Consider the following 16,132-nt stretch of genomic DNA (forward strand, 5'->3'; position numbering starts at 1 on the left):
TTTTTTGGCAAGAAAGTTCAAATGCAACTTGGTGATTGTACATTTTCCTTTTCTTTGTGGTATAATACTTTATTTGGTGTAATTGCACATTAAATGTTATTATAAGACACACCCATTAGGGCATTAGAACGATTGAGTATATATATCTGAAATATACATCACGATGTTATGGATTATAAATATTGATAGATTTTGAAATTTGACCTTAGTTTATTGTAAAGCATGTCGATAAATCATGTAAATACAGGATCTGGAATAACAGTTTAATTTGTCAAAGTTTTAGTTTTGCTGAATTTCTATTACTGTACTTTAAGTTTTTCTTCAGTGTAAAAGTTAGTTTGTCCAACACAAATAAATATTATTTACTAGTTTTTGGATTTCCTGACATTTTTCAATAATAATTTTCAATTAATTTTGAGAGACAACATTAAAACATGTTCAAATGTGTCATGCAAATTTCCAGACTATATTTTTCTTACTTAGTACATTTCTGAACCCTAAGGAATAAAGAGAGCTAACTTGATCTATAGATTATTTTACAGTCTCCAAAAAATTATGCATTGTAAGAATTATGACTGCTCTTGGAAAAGCTGATAAGCAATATAAATGTTAGCCTGAATAACTAGAACCTACCAGTTGCTCCATAGGCAAACACTGTAGCATTGTAACCATTAATGATATTTGGCAGCAAAGATCTCGTTGTATTCTTGTAAACCTCATCCTGAAAATTAAAAAAAAATCATTATATTTACCAAAATGGACACTTTTCATTTTTTTGTACATAAATTAGGTCATTAGTTCTCTCATTTGTCATATTGGGGCCTTTTATAGCTCACTATGTGGTATAGGATTTGGTCAGTGTTGAAGGCCATAGGGTGACCTTGCAGTGATAGTTGTTAATATCTGTGTCATTTGGTCTCTTGTGAAGCTTTGTCTCAGTGGCAATCATTATGTGACGGTTCATACCACATTTTCTTTTTTATAATTAGTATTCTCCACCCATGATTTTCCTAGCTTTCGTTTTTTGTAAAGTTTTGAAATTTAAACTTCATTGTTTTATATATCAGCACAGAGCCTGAAGATGTCTTTGAGGGGGTAAGTTGGGGTTAATAGTCGACCTACTTCAGAAGAGGTTCAAAACCCTTGGCTTTCCATATGTATGTTTTGTACAATTTCACTCTTGCATTACTGGTCATAGAACATGTCAAACTTAAAATTTTTCTATTTTTAAGTGATAATTCTGATTTCATAAAGTGCCTGGCCATTATATTTAACAAATATTGTTATCTATTTTCATTAAACTTGAGAATTTGAAGTGTTTAATAACAAAAGCTCTACTTAATCACGTTCAATGCAATGATAAAGCTCTTATACAAATATTTCCATTTGTTTTAACAGCAAAAATCCCATTATCATGTGCCAGATCAGAAAAAACAAATAATTCCGACTGCATATCATATAACAATTTTGTCATTTATCTGAACAATGCCATTGTTTTTGTGTATTTAAGAACATATAAAATTTGTCTTCATAGACAATAGTTTTGTTTTTGTGTATTTAAGAATATATGAAATAGGTCATCGTAAACAATAGCTTTGTTTTTGCATTACATGCAAATTATATGTTTAATCTTTAAAATCTTTTAAGTTTTTCCACACTTGGATAATTGACAATGATCTTTAAGATAATTATAGTAATGTCACCTTGATGAGGGGTCAAAGGTTTGAAACTAAATCCACAAGGTTTTTCGGTTTGTTTTGATTTGATTTTATATTCGAAAAAAATTGCATTCTTTTTTTTGGAGGGAAATTTTGAATGTCATATACATTTGAGTCAGAGACTAAATATGTTTTATTAAAATGTGACATCAATTGAAAGAATTGGTCTTTTTGAAGATGTGTTAATGCTGAAATCAACAGAATGGTTGAGTTTCTGTGATGCCAATATCTCAAATAATAATCATAAGAACAGAAAAGAAAAGAAATTATATTATTATACTTAATCATGCTAATAGTAGCAGCACAATGACTGTATAAATCATTCTTTTGTATAAATTAGTAATCTTATATAGATCAAATTCTTTTTTCTTGAAAATAAGAAAAAATATTCTTAAATTAATTGTCTTTTTACTAAAAGCAGGTCATACTTGTTTATCCATGGAGACCTCTATAGGAATTTTCTAGTATGTTTTAAGGTTGCTCAGGGTTGCAGTTTCAAGTTAGTTAAACGTTACATATCTTTTCCAAATGCACAGTCTTAATCATATATTTAAGGGATTGTCAACTTTATATGTCTTGCTGAAAGAGATTTTACATTATAATTAATGATATAAAATTAAGGGTGAATCCATGACTTCAATGTTGGTATGTAGAACAGCTGGGCAAGATCACTTATTAGGACAGCAACCTTTCCCTCCTAGAGTACTTAAATTTACTCTCCTGAACTTTAGAAACCAATAAATCAAATTCCTCGGCTACAGATTCAAACAAAAAGTGCCTTTTTATTCTCCATTACATGAATTTTATTATTTTCTTAATAGAAATTTCCTTTTGAATTTGAATAAATTAGATAGAAGGATCTATGAATCAATGACTGAAATAAGTAGCTTTGATAGGTCAGGTCAGTAATCTTTTCTTCCATCATGTCCATTGTTATAAACTCAGTCAATCTCCAATCACAAAACTTATAAATGCTAAATAGATATAAGAAGATGTGGTACGAGTGCCAAAGAGACAACTCTCCATCCAAGTCACAATTTGTAAGAGTACACATTATAGGTCTAAGTACGGTCTTCAACAAGGAGCCTTGATTCAAACCAACCAACAACATACAAAAGGGCCCTAAAAATGACTAATGTAAAACCATTCAAACAGAAAACCTAATGGTCTAATCTATATAAAAATGATGTATATAAAAGAGATGCTAAAGATACCAACGAGACGTTCAAACTCATGTATAAAATATTAACTGACAAAGGCTGCTGGCAAAAAAAAATGACAATAATAAGGCAACAATATACAAAAAAAACCTAAGAAAACTTAAGAATGATCAACACTAAGCCAGCCTAATTCATAGAGGTGATGTCAAGAAGGGTAAAGCAGATTCTGCTCCACTTGTGTTTTTTCCCCCAATTATATTTCTAACAAAATATGACTGTATATTACGGATTACAAATGTGTCGAGGTTTGTGATTGGATAACAACACAGAGATGTTAGAATATATTCAGGAAACTGCTGGGGTATATACGACGTTTTTATCCTCAATTGGAACCTCGGCTCAGGGGATATAAACTCTAAGCCGGGAATGTCAAAGTATATACCCTGTCTGAGACCTGAATAACATATTATAATATACATGTACTGTATATATCAAGTCAGCAGCCTTGTGTCATTGGTTTTTGTCATATCTCAGTTGTTTTGTATTGCCCAAGGAATAATTTGTCAATGGCAAATTTTAAAATGTCTTTAATAATTCTGTTAAAATTTACAACTTTTATAATTAAACTCAACATAGATAATAAATAAAATATAGTTGATTTGGAGCTTGAAATATTGTTACTGTATAGCTTTAATTTCGATTCTTTAAGATTGTTTATTGCGAACTAGATGTTTTTTTGTTAGTTGCATCCTTCATTTCTTTTCTCATTAATAAAAAATGAAGCTTGAAATATTGTAGAGTCTCAAAGAGTATAATAATACATGTATTGCCATCTAGATGTCTTTTTGTTAGTTGAGTCCTTTGAGTTGTTTTCTAATTGATAAAAATTGTAGCTTGAAATATATATTGTAAAGACTTAATTTTGATTCTCAAAGAATATATATTGCCATATAGATGTCTTTTTGATCATTACGGCCTTGAGTTGTTTTCTAATTGATAAAAATTGTAGCTTGAAATATATATTGTAAAGACTTAATTTTGATTCTCAAAGAATATATATTGCGATCTAGATGTCTTTTTGTTCATTACGGCCTTGTGTTGGTTTCTAATTGATAAAAATTGTTTATACCATTTCATTTGAATAGAGTCTTGTTCTGCATCATGAGATGTAAATTAATGCAATAATCTGTATCAAGGTTGCATTAAAATCTAAGACTGCTACAAAAGCTTCTCAGTTTATCATTGTGTCTGCAGACTACATCACTAGGTTTATAAGGTTACAGAATATATTTCAATATGTAATTTATAATTTCATGGAGATTTATTGACAATGAAATTTGCAACTTTAATATTATCAACTTAATGAAATCAATCATTTTTTTTTTTATTTCATTCAATAAATTTGAAAAATCGATGGTGAAAATAAATCCCTCTTTACAAAGTTTATTATTCAATGGTGTTTTGAAACTTAACCACTGAAAATGGTTTGTTGTGCAGAATTCATTTGTTACAGTTAAAACTGAGAATGGCAACAGCTGGGAATGTGTCTAGGAAACAACATCTCAACCAAAGAGCATAAAATAGCCAAAGGGCACCAATGGGTCTCAGAAAAGTGTGAAAATACATCATCCTATTTAACAAAAATGTGTACATGTACTTATAAGTTTAGAGAAAAAAGTTTACTCTGAAACATACAAATGGACCAAAATCTTTAAAAAATTATGTATAATTTCATGCAAATTTCACCAGCCAAATTTTTTTTATACTGCACTATACTTACGAATGTGTGCCAAAAAATGGGGTTAGGATATTTGAAAGGAGATCAACATAGAGAAAATTATGTCAATGATACAGAAATTAGAACAAAAATTTACAAAAATAGATATTTAGAGGATAAAACCTATAATCTTTACTTAGTGTGACAAGTCCCCATAATGTTATTAAGGCACGTTTTAAACTTATGAGTTTTACAAAATGTGAATTAATTCAGCAGAAAGGATAAAACATTTACATAAAATGTAGTACTAGACACTAAGATCGATCTTGTTTCTATTTCTTTGAATTTTACTTTCTATAATCTTCTTAAATTCATTTTATATCTTAAAACTTCAAGCACAATTATTACAGTTCAAAATTGAAGACTTTTTCAATCCTTTTGTTATTGAGTTTACTAAAAGGGCATCTTATTGAACTTATTGAATGAATTGTTGACAATTCAACAAAGTTAAGATCAAATATCATATGAATTTGATTGATAGAAGATTTACCCTTATCATGTTTATTGATTTTAAAAGTCAATCTATTTTATAAACAAACACTTGAAAAAATTCAATATAAGTATTTGAACAGTACTCTTACTATAAATACATATATATGTACTTAAAGAACAGATTCCAAAATATTAACAATGCAACCATGTTTGAATAAAATCTATCATTTTCTTAAGCAAGAATCATTTTAAAATCTGGACCAAGCACTTAAAAAATACTTTTGAAAGAAAAATGTCTGAACTTTTGATTGTTTATGTACTTAATACCGATAAGCAATTCACAAAACACGTTTCTCAACTATTTTAGGTCATCTTGATTTATCTTTCTTTAGATTGTCTAAATTTTGACCAAATCAATTTTGTCAGTCAGAAAATTATGATACTTTCTTTACAGTTATACAGTGCTACTTTCTTTTTTTAGCTATTATTTTAAGCGTTGTTAGTCCGAAACCCTTCCTAATTTTTTTTTTAAAAGATACTTTAAAGTTGACCTTATTTGGTCAAAATAAAATTTAGAATGAAAATGGGGAAATTAATGTGTCAAAATTAAATTAAAGAGACAACAGCCAAAGGCCACCAATGGGTCTGCAAAAGTATACATGAGGGGGGATAGGACCTTTATCGGGACTCCCAGATCGGGTGTTTTTAAGCTCGGGATTTTTGAGATTGACCCTTTCCGGATCCGGGAATCCTTTTTTTCGGATTTCGGGATGTCAGGATTTGCTTTATTTAAATTCGGGACCTCGGGATTTCATTTTTTTAAGACCAGGATTTCGGGATCAAGACCCCACCTATCCCCCCTCATACATGTAGACCCTTACTTTTTTACCTAACAGCAACATGATGGAGTCAGACACTTTGTATTTGGAAATGTAAGAGAAAAAAAGGAATTGTTTATGACAAGTTTAATGACTAAATAATTACATTTAAAATAAAAGTTTGCTTATATATAAGTTTTGTTTTTAATTAATTCAACTGAGTTCATGACCAGTTATTCGTGGCCTTAATATACTATTTTATATAACTCTCAAGGGACTATATATAACCTCTGAACTTAATAAAAACTAAAATAGTACATTAAACTTTTCTCAACAAAGCATTCAGTGACCGTAATGAATAGTATACAATTACTGTCTTTTGATGAGGTAAATATGCGGTTTTATTGACTTTTGAAAAATGATATTCACTGAGGCCGACGGCCGAAGTGAATATCAGTTTTTCAAAAGTCAATAAAACCCCATATTTACCGAAACAAAAGACAGTAATTGTTTTATTCCATATTCTGAGAGAAGAAAATGTATTTAATGACAAACATATACCAATTTTTTGTAAATGAAACATTTTACCATAACGTTGCATGTAAAAGCGTGTGACGTTTAGCACGGAGAATAACACTTTCTCAGGTGAATATGCTTTTTTATTCAAAATCCAATTCATATAGAGAAACCTACTAAAATAATACCAATATGGAATAATCCCTCTTATTCACAAGTACAAATAAGTTACAATATAGCCAGATTTTTATAAACATATATCATGTATAACACTCTTTAAGTACAACATTTAAATAAAGCAGGTCAAAAGATCAAGATGTGAAATACAACTAAACAAGGGAGTTAAAAATGTAGCTCAAATAATAAATCAACCAAAAGGGAAAATTTCAATAATATCAAGCGAAAATAGGTCAAAAACATGCACAACAAATCACATGGGATTTGGTGGTCCATAAAAGAAAGATAGTTGCTCCATTTCATTAATACTTTACAAAATTAATCAGCCCCTGTCAAAAAGATCTGGCTTTATTACTAGGATTAGTATACAATTGATGAGATAAAGAATCAGATTTATGGACGTGAAGAGTGATACCTTTCAAGATATTTGTAAGGATTTTAATGGAATTAACCTATCCAAGAATATTATCTCTTAATAATATGACAACTTATATCATAATTGCTTCTGATCATACCCGTAGCCAGGGGGGTTAGAGGGGTTCGGATGACCCCCCCCCTTTAAAACAAATAAGCACTGTTAAAGTCAACGTTCTGTTTGAATTGTGACTGTTAAAGTCGAGTTCGTGGGTTCAAATAACCCCCCCTTGGAAATTCCTGGCTACGGGCCTGCTGATAACTATAATATACTACATTTGTATCAAAAGAGAGTCAGTTTGTTCCAACCATTATAATATTCAGTTCCCAAACATCTAATCATGCCCTAATGTACTGTGGATTCATTAATATTTGTTAAGGTATTTCATTACTTAAATTGTTTTTCATAATTCAATTTGAAATTTAGTAACTGCAGGTTGATTATAGGTTTATTCAATTTATAACCTTAGAATTTCCCAAAAAAACTTTTTATCCAATTAGTCTGATTTTGTAAATGTATCATGTGAATACTACTGTTTTGATTCCAATAGTTATTGATAATTTCATTAAACCATGATGACAAAACCAGAATTTAATGATAATATTACAGGTGTCATACAGTGATTAATTATGTAACACTAGAAAGGGAAAAATTAACTCTGGGATTATATATTACATAATCAATGTTTTGTATGTCACAAGGTCTTAATTACAATTAATAATTAAGATAAGAATACATGGAATGAGAACTTATATAATAACCAATAAAATGTCTACGTCCTTTTTTTTAAAAGAGAAAGGGACTAGATTCAAGGGGGATAACTGAGCCTACATGTTGTTTTTTTCTTGCAATGAACAATATTTCGTTAGTTACTGATGTATGATTCAGCTGTTTCTTCTAGTATTATGCAATTTGTTGAATATATCCATTGTTTAGGACATTTTCAACCAGTCATAATCCATAAGCTAGTATAAGCTGATCATGCTTATGAAATATTACCAAGATTTCATTGATTCTTAAATGGTGAATTTTCTGCATGTAAGATTTACCTGTAAGGCATTGCTGTCGAATGTACAATCAAAAACAAACTGTTTTTCTCTAGACCTGTTTGCTCGGAGGACGTCGTCATGATCTTCCATAGGATCCATAAGTACAACCATCTAAAAAATACAACAAATGACACATATTATATTAACATTTCACCAGTTTATTTTTTGATTTACTGATTCTATTTTATACACCGCTCTACTGCAAATCCTGAAATAAAGGCAGCTTAGACTCCTTCATTGTTCATGACAAAACTTGACTTTAATAAAAGATTGTATTAGAGTTATTCCCATGACTGACTACTATGCTAAATAATAAATTAAGATGTATAATTGTCCTATGATGCCATAGCATATGGAGATATATTGTACATAAAATGTATACATTATGATGGTATAATCATATTTCAATAATGTGAAACATGATTTATTCAAAATAATTTGTAAACTTTCTTTGTTTTCTAATTCTCATGATATATGATGCTTTATTATATAATTCTGTAATTACCATGATGATATAAAACATGTCTGAGAGCACTATACATACATGACATAATTCATATTGCAAGATCTAATGAAAAAAATATGATCATAAAATCTTCACGAGTTTTGCTAAATATTTGATAGAATCCCTGCATGCATGTCCATTTTTCGTTTACTTCTTACTTATGAATTATTATCTGGCCTTTGTTAGTCCTGTATGACTTTTAATTTTAGTTTAAATCTTGCATATAATTTGGAGTTTAGTATGACATCCATTATCACTGAACTAGTATATAGATGTGGTGTGAGTGACAATGAGACAACTTTCCATCCAAATAACAATTTAAAAAATAACACCATTATAGGTCAATGTACGGCCTTCAACACTGAGCCTTCAGCTCACACCGAACAACAAGCTATAAAAAGCTCCAAAATTACTAGTGTAAAACTATTCAAACGGTTTAAATATTTCATGTATTTGTTTAGGGGCTAGCTGGAAGGACTTCTCCATGTACAGGAGTTTCTCACTGCATTGAAGACCCTTCTGCTGTTGTCTGCTCTGTGGTCGGGTTGTTGTACTCTCTTTGACACATTCCCCATTTCCTTTGTCAATTTTATAAACATATATTCAGACTTGTGCATGAGCCCTGAGTGAACATGCATGCAGCTACCTAATGTTTTACTCTCAATTTATCATTAAATAAAGCATAAATTCATAATAATCAGGAGATAAATTGAAAAAAGTTAGGTGTGAAGATTTTTTTAAGTAGATGATTATAATATCACCACAATTATCAATATAGGCCAAAACTTCACATTCGTCCAATGATAAAAATATGACAATCACATCGTAATAACTATATATTGACAAGTCCTTGAAAAGAACAAATTTAATGGAATATTTTATTGCTATTAATTCACCTGACTCATAATTGAATTCTCGTGTCTAGATAATCCAAACAATTAACTTGCCATGGATTGAAAAATGTATGACAAGAATTCGAAAGGCGTGAAATTCTGCAGGATTTTGGTCACTATAGAGCCAGCATTGCACTACATAAACTAAATTTTATTTCACCTGATTCATGGATTAATAGTTGTGTAACTATCATTCAATAAATTGACTTCCCACGGACAGTAAAACGTACGACATAAAGAATTTATAAAATGTGAAATGTTATAATGTTGTTATGCCACCATGGGACACTCCAGGTACCGATCTAACATCTAACTCCCATGTTATTACTATTGCTAACAGTGATCATAACATGGACTATAACATTGGGAGGAGAAAGTGAAACAAAAATTTATAGATAGGCCAAGATAAAATAAAAATTGTTGTCTGTTCTTTGGTCAGGTTGTTGTCTTTTTGACATATATATATTCCCCATTAGAGGCATTTCCATTCTCAATTTTAAAGGGTACCAATACCGACCAAAAATTTTATTCTTTGAAAATACATCAAAGTTTTTATTGACACTATTTTTTTTAGGACAAATTGCAGATGGTCTAGTTATAGTTGAAGTAAAAAAAATGAGCAAAAATTTTAATTTTTTTTTTAAAATCTTACCGGCCCTGTTTTTCTTTTAAAAGCATTTTGAGAGGGAAAACAACAGTGTTTAAGTTCCTGCTGTTCAGGCGCGGATCCAGAGGGGGGTTTCGGGGTTGGAACCCCCCCTTTTTTTTGGACGATCAATGCATTTGAATGGGGACATGTAGTTGGAACCCCCCCTTTGTCCTGGGTTAGGAACCCCCCCCTTTTTAAAATGGCTGGATCCGCCCCTGCTGTTCAATGTGGATATAAACATATACATAACAATAAGGAGATGTGGTGTGCAACTACACATGGTGACTAAGGCTAAAATGAAGCTGATGTATGCAATTATAGGCAACCTTACAGCCTTCTATAATGAGAAAAACTCATACCATATAAGTCGGCTTTAACAGGCCCCAACAAGAAAAATATGAAACATCTCAATTGAGAAAACTATCAGCCTTATCAATAACAAACCAATTTACAATAAAAATAAATATGACAGACATGAACCAACAAACATTGACAAACTATAGTCTTACAGCAATTTACTTTTGACAATCTTAATTTGAATCAAATTAAATGAAAACAATCCTATAAAGAACTTGTAAACAGTGACATGAAAGTAAAGATTTTCAAGTCAATGTTGGTCACCATACAACATCCTATGTTTTAAGCTCATCAATTTATTTATATCAACTTATATATTTGATATGGAGAGAAGATTATCATTTTATGTTCATTTTTCTTTTAAAGCTCATTTAATCATAAATTGATAAAATGGACTTGCTGTGGACAAAGAAATTACAAGAATTTAAAAAGTCGAGATGCTAGGATGACTTTGGTCATCATACTATGGATGAAAAATGCTACTGGCATTTAAATCCAATATGTATGTAAAATTTACTAAAAAGACCACCCTAATATGAATAATTTTATGGGAAAATCTAACTACTGATTCTTTGTCATATAGCATGTATAGATGGCATAGTTCTTATTTGACCTTTTAAACTTCCGATGGCTTATAAATTTTAAAATAATATTTCAATAAGCATGACTCTTAAGTATCTTTGTATATATCTATGTTTCTATTGCTTCTGAAGTGCAAGTCAGGACAAGGTGTTAATTTATATTTCATATATTTTATCTTAAGTAATCCAATTCGACAATTTGGAAAATTTTAACAGGTTTCAAATTCGCCTTTTATATATCCGTACAATAGAATATCATTAAACCTTTTTCGTCAAGGAAGATCCTTACAATTATATATCTTAAACTGTTTTTGGCAATATTAAAACTATGATGAAGCAACTAAATATGCATTTTCATAAAATAAGAAGCATTAAATTATCAGCACTTGCACATTCATGTGACATTTTATCTGTTTTAAATTGACAGAAGAGAGAACTAAAAGATGAACAACCCTATTAAATATTGCTTATAATGCCAAATTAGTACAGTTTATTACCATATCAAAAGAAATTTCCTCAAAATATGATAAACTTGATTAACTTCACTTCAACTGTTAAATTTCAATAGTGCAACATCAGCTTTAGGGGAGTAGTACAAATGTATTATAAACTTGAAACGTCAAACAAATAATTATATTCAAAACCATAAATAAAACAAGAATGTGTCCATAGGATGCCATGATGTCCTGCACGTGCACTAATTTCACATTACCATGTGAAGTGGCATACTTATAAAAAAAAGTTCACATCATAATGAATATATATAGATGCAACATGCATACTAAAGTTTGAAGTTGATATGACCACAACTGAATCATTGTAATATTACTAAAACCAAGGAAGTGTTAAAAACAATATAATATTTTAATGCTTAAACCAACACGTAAACCTGATTAGGGGCTTCAGAGTGCATTGACAAAACAGAAGGACTAAAAGATTGACGCAAAGACTAGAAAACATAATGACCTCTTCTAGTGTAATACAGTACTTAAACTACTTGAGACAACTTTGCAACTTAGGCCTCATGGATTAAGAATGATTAATGAAAGACTTCTTATTACATTTAATGGAATCATGGTTCAAGTGTATAAATCTTCATGTTTTTAAGAACCTTCAGTAACAAAATGGCCAACCTATTCCTAGCAAATTTGACATGAAATGTGTGTCCTTTATTATCTACTTTGACTTGAGGATGTCTAATTTAAAAAGAAAAATAGTGATATGCGCCTAATCACCAGTATATCAAATTATTTCAAACAAATCCAAATTCATTAGCATGCATAGATATCCAAGTTTTTAGGAAATAATCTCATCTGCGTGCATTTTCAATACTTAAAGTAAATATACATATGCAATCTATTTCAAAAGATATGGACGACTTGCATGAAATTAAGTAATTTATCTTCTTAAACAAACTCCGATCTTTTTACCAATTAGAATATCTTCTACCAAGAGACATTGGATTGTCAATAAAATGTTTTGTCTGATCCTAAAGCTCTTTTGAACTTTTGTTCACGATACAATTCCTTTTTTCCAGATTAATTCTCTAGATATATAATATACTGTATGACAATGACATAAGACCACAGGGACTTAGGTACATATATATTTTAGATGTGATTAAATATTAAAGTAGAATGAGTTACATGTATAAGTTAAGGATGTTCAAAGGTATAGCAAATTACAAATTTGACAAACAAATGCTTAAAGATTTGGTAAAATATGGCATGGGTATAAACAAGAATTCTTATACAACACAAGTACACACCCATGATATCGCGGGTCCGTGACTGAATTAAAGTATATAACTATGCCTAAGCCTTATTTTAGTAATTGGTATTGTCATCTGATAAAGTCATGTCGATTATAAGATACACAGTTTTCTCTGCTTTCAAATCTTTCTGTTTGAACCCGTCGACCTGGAACTTATCAATTATTGGAAATATTAATTATTTGGAAAACAAAAGGTCCAGGCTATCAAGGTAATGGGGTATTTTTTAATCAACAGCATTGTCCTATATAAGTTATCTTAGAAAGTCTTGTTGATTGCTGAATAAAGCTACAATAGGGAACAATTTGACAATGATTGAATTTAGTAGTGTTGATGACCAGCCCTTTGATTATGACCCGTGTATATAGCAAAATCCTAAATACACCGTTTGGTGGTGCGCCTGTCAAATGCGGAACGTGCAGATAAGGTAATAGCTAACAGGTGAATATACTATTGGTATCGGTATCGGATTAGACCCACTTGTTAATTATTGGCAATATTAATTATGTGGAAAACAAAAGGGTCTGGAGTAGTGCAATTTTTAATCTACACCATTGTCCTATATTAGTTATATATAGAGTTGAATTCTTTGATGTGTCGTTTTTACCCGATGACGGCTGACAAATTGGACCTCTTAATTTTAGTATTATAGATGTTTTGTAACGTTCATTTTGTTTGGATAATGTCCCCAATTTTCATGGCATAATAAAGCGCTAATGTGTCACCAGTGAACTTATTTGCCACCATCAAATCACCAATTACTGCCATCAGAGCTTAAAATACAATACAGTTATCTCCTACATGTATAACTGTGAATTTTAATATGACTCAAATTATTTCTCTAATATTTGATGACTATAAACATTCAGTGACGGATCCAGAAATTTTAATAAGTGGGGGCCCACTGGCTACCGAAGAGGGGGCCCGCTCCCTTCAGACTTCAGTGATCCCCTATATAATCAACCAAATATTTTTCTCAAAAGGGGGACCCGGCGCCTTGGGCCTCCCCCTTAATCTGCCTCTGAATTTATCATGAATCAATTAATGTTTGATTTAGAAAAACATAGAAGTTGTGCAATTTACATATGTCACTAAAACATAGTCTTTCATTGTCAAAAGCAATTAATATACATTATATATTATTTCTGTGTCATTTGGTCACTTGTGGAGAGTTGTTAAAATAGGGGAAAGGTATAAACATGTTTTCTTGGCAATTATACAACATCTTTTTATTTTTATATGCTGTTAATGCAGATCTGAAATTCTATAAGTGAACCCAACATCTGAAGTGCACCTGGTGATAGAGCGGTAGGGTAAAACCAGTTGGCAAAACATGTAGAGTGTAAACATTTTAATGGTACCAAACCTTCAACCTTGTCTGAAACAATAGCGTAACATCACAACATAGTAATGTACATTAGATGTTGAATTACTATTCCAATGCCCTTATTCAAAATGAAATTCAGACATGGGTTAAAGGAAAGGAGGAATGTTCCTCCTAAAGCCCCAACATTAACTTAAGTATTAGAATAAAGGATAACACAGAACACAGCCCAATATGACAGTATATAAACTTCTAAATCTTCAGAACATAATTAACATAAACTCTGATTTAAAAGTACAAGCTGATAGTTTCATTAGAATTGAATGAAAAATACATCAAAAATAACAATTTCATAAAGAATTGAATGAAAAATACATCAAAAATAACAATTTCATAAAGAATTGAAAGAAAAAACTAAATTAAAATTGCTCAAGTTTATAAATTGAAAAGGTACATGAACTAATAACACTTCCTCAAGGAGTGTTTTAATTGGTTTTTACGAATTAATAAGAACTGATCATAAACCTAAAATAAACAAAAGGACATAATACAGAGATTTTCCAAAGACAATTCCATTATACTGCATAAATAGTCTGTACTGACTTAACTCCATGCAGGGTGTTGTAAGGGTCAACAACTCTGTTGAGACACTCACGAGTTTGATATCAATTAATTGATATTTATTAATATCGACAAACTGGACCTAAGTTAAATTGATTTTTGTAAGTACAGGGTTTATATAAAAGATCTTAAGTGATTATAGATCTATAAACAAGATTACGTTATATAGTGACAAAGCTTGTAACGGCAATTTGTAAACTATTGATCTTTTATCTGTCTATATACTACTGTGTGTGGCTAAAAAGGGACGGGTTTATTTCATTTGTATCTTTAGATATAGGAAGATGTGGTGTGAGTGCCAATGAGACAACTCTCCATACAAATAACAATTTAAAAAGTAAACCATTATAGGTTAAAGTACGGCCTTCAACACGGAGCCTTGGCTTGTTATATATAGTTAAATGGGGTTTGGAGGGAAGTGTTTAATTTTCCACTGAACTGAGATTTTGACACTGTATAAATGGTATATATGCCACAATCATGGCAGATTTTATATCAAAGAAATATAGTCTTAAGAAACATGTTTGTCTAGATCTGATTGTCAGCCAACTGCATATGATTTTATACTGAAAAGGGGGAGGGTCAAACATTTTCTTATTAAGCACTGTGTGTGGTTTATAAATGGTTGTGGTTTTAATTAATTTATTTATTTAGTTTCCAGGGCAATGGTTTTCCTAAATGTTTACCAAAACAAAGTTGTTTTTGTTTTTTTTCTGTCAATGTCCTATTTAAGGTAGAAAAATGTTTTATCATTTTATACATATCAATGTAATATTATTTTTAAAATGAATTATGGATAATTCATAGTTATTTCCCTTAAGTTCTTAAACTGTTTTCTCAGAATGCTCTTATCTCAGTACAAAGGCATTTGACCTTTAAATTTCATGGATTCAGATTCAGGACACTTTATAACTTTACGATATATGAACCTGGTTGAAGGACCATTTAAAAAACATATTCAATAATAATTACTGAATTAATGAGTATGTTCAATAATTATTTTCCCAGAAGAGTCTTTTCATGGACATGATACAGGAATTACCAGGAACTTTAATAGCATGAGAAACTATAATACTTTTATTGGAACACAGAAGTTCATCCCCAGTTTAAGTTGTAATTTATTCATTAGCTTTCTGGATTGAAAGTCTTATTCTTTTAACAATTTACATTGTGTTGCCTACATATGAATAAAAGGAGATGTTGGTATATATCAATGAGGCAGCAGCCTGACAACACTAGTACAGATAAAAAGACCTGAAGTAAATAAAAGTTCTTCGATAATATTAAAGTCAAGCTCTAATACAAAATTAATGAACTTCTTTTTGTTCATTATTGAAGGCCATATATATATATGAAGACCTGTGATTGC

The 16,132-nt window shown here is 30.4% G+C and overlaps 1 protein-coding gene across 2 annotated transcripts in view; it reads right to left on the reverse strand.

The window, feature by feature from the left end:
* Positions 1-16,132, reverse strand: part of LOC139488924 (kinesin-like protein KIF19) — a 47,493-nt gene that overhangs the window by 27,500 nt on the left and 3,861 nt on the right. For both annotated transcript variants that reach the window (XM_071274897.1, XM_071274898.1), the window contains exons 3-4: positions 8,063-8,173; positions 634-721 (exon numbers count right to left, since the gene is read on the reverse strand). In XM_071274897.1, the coding sequence (XP_071130998.1) occupies positions 634-721; positions 8,063-8,173 (199 nt within the window). The remainder of the gene's footprint in view (positions 1-633; positions 722-8,062; positions 8,174-16,132) is intronic.

Source organism: Mytilus edulis, chromosome 9, assembly GCF_963676685.1.
Source record: "Mytilus edulis chromosome 9, xbMytEdul2.2, whole genome shotgun sequence".
Classification (NCBI taxonomy): Eukaryota; Metazoa; Mollusca; class Bivalvia; order Mytilida; family Mytilidae; genus Mytilus; species Mytilus edulis.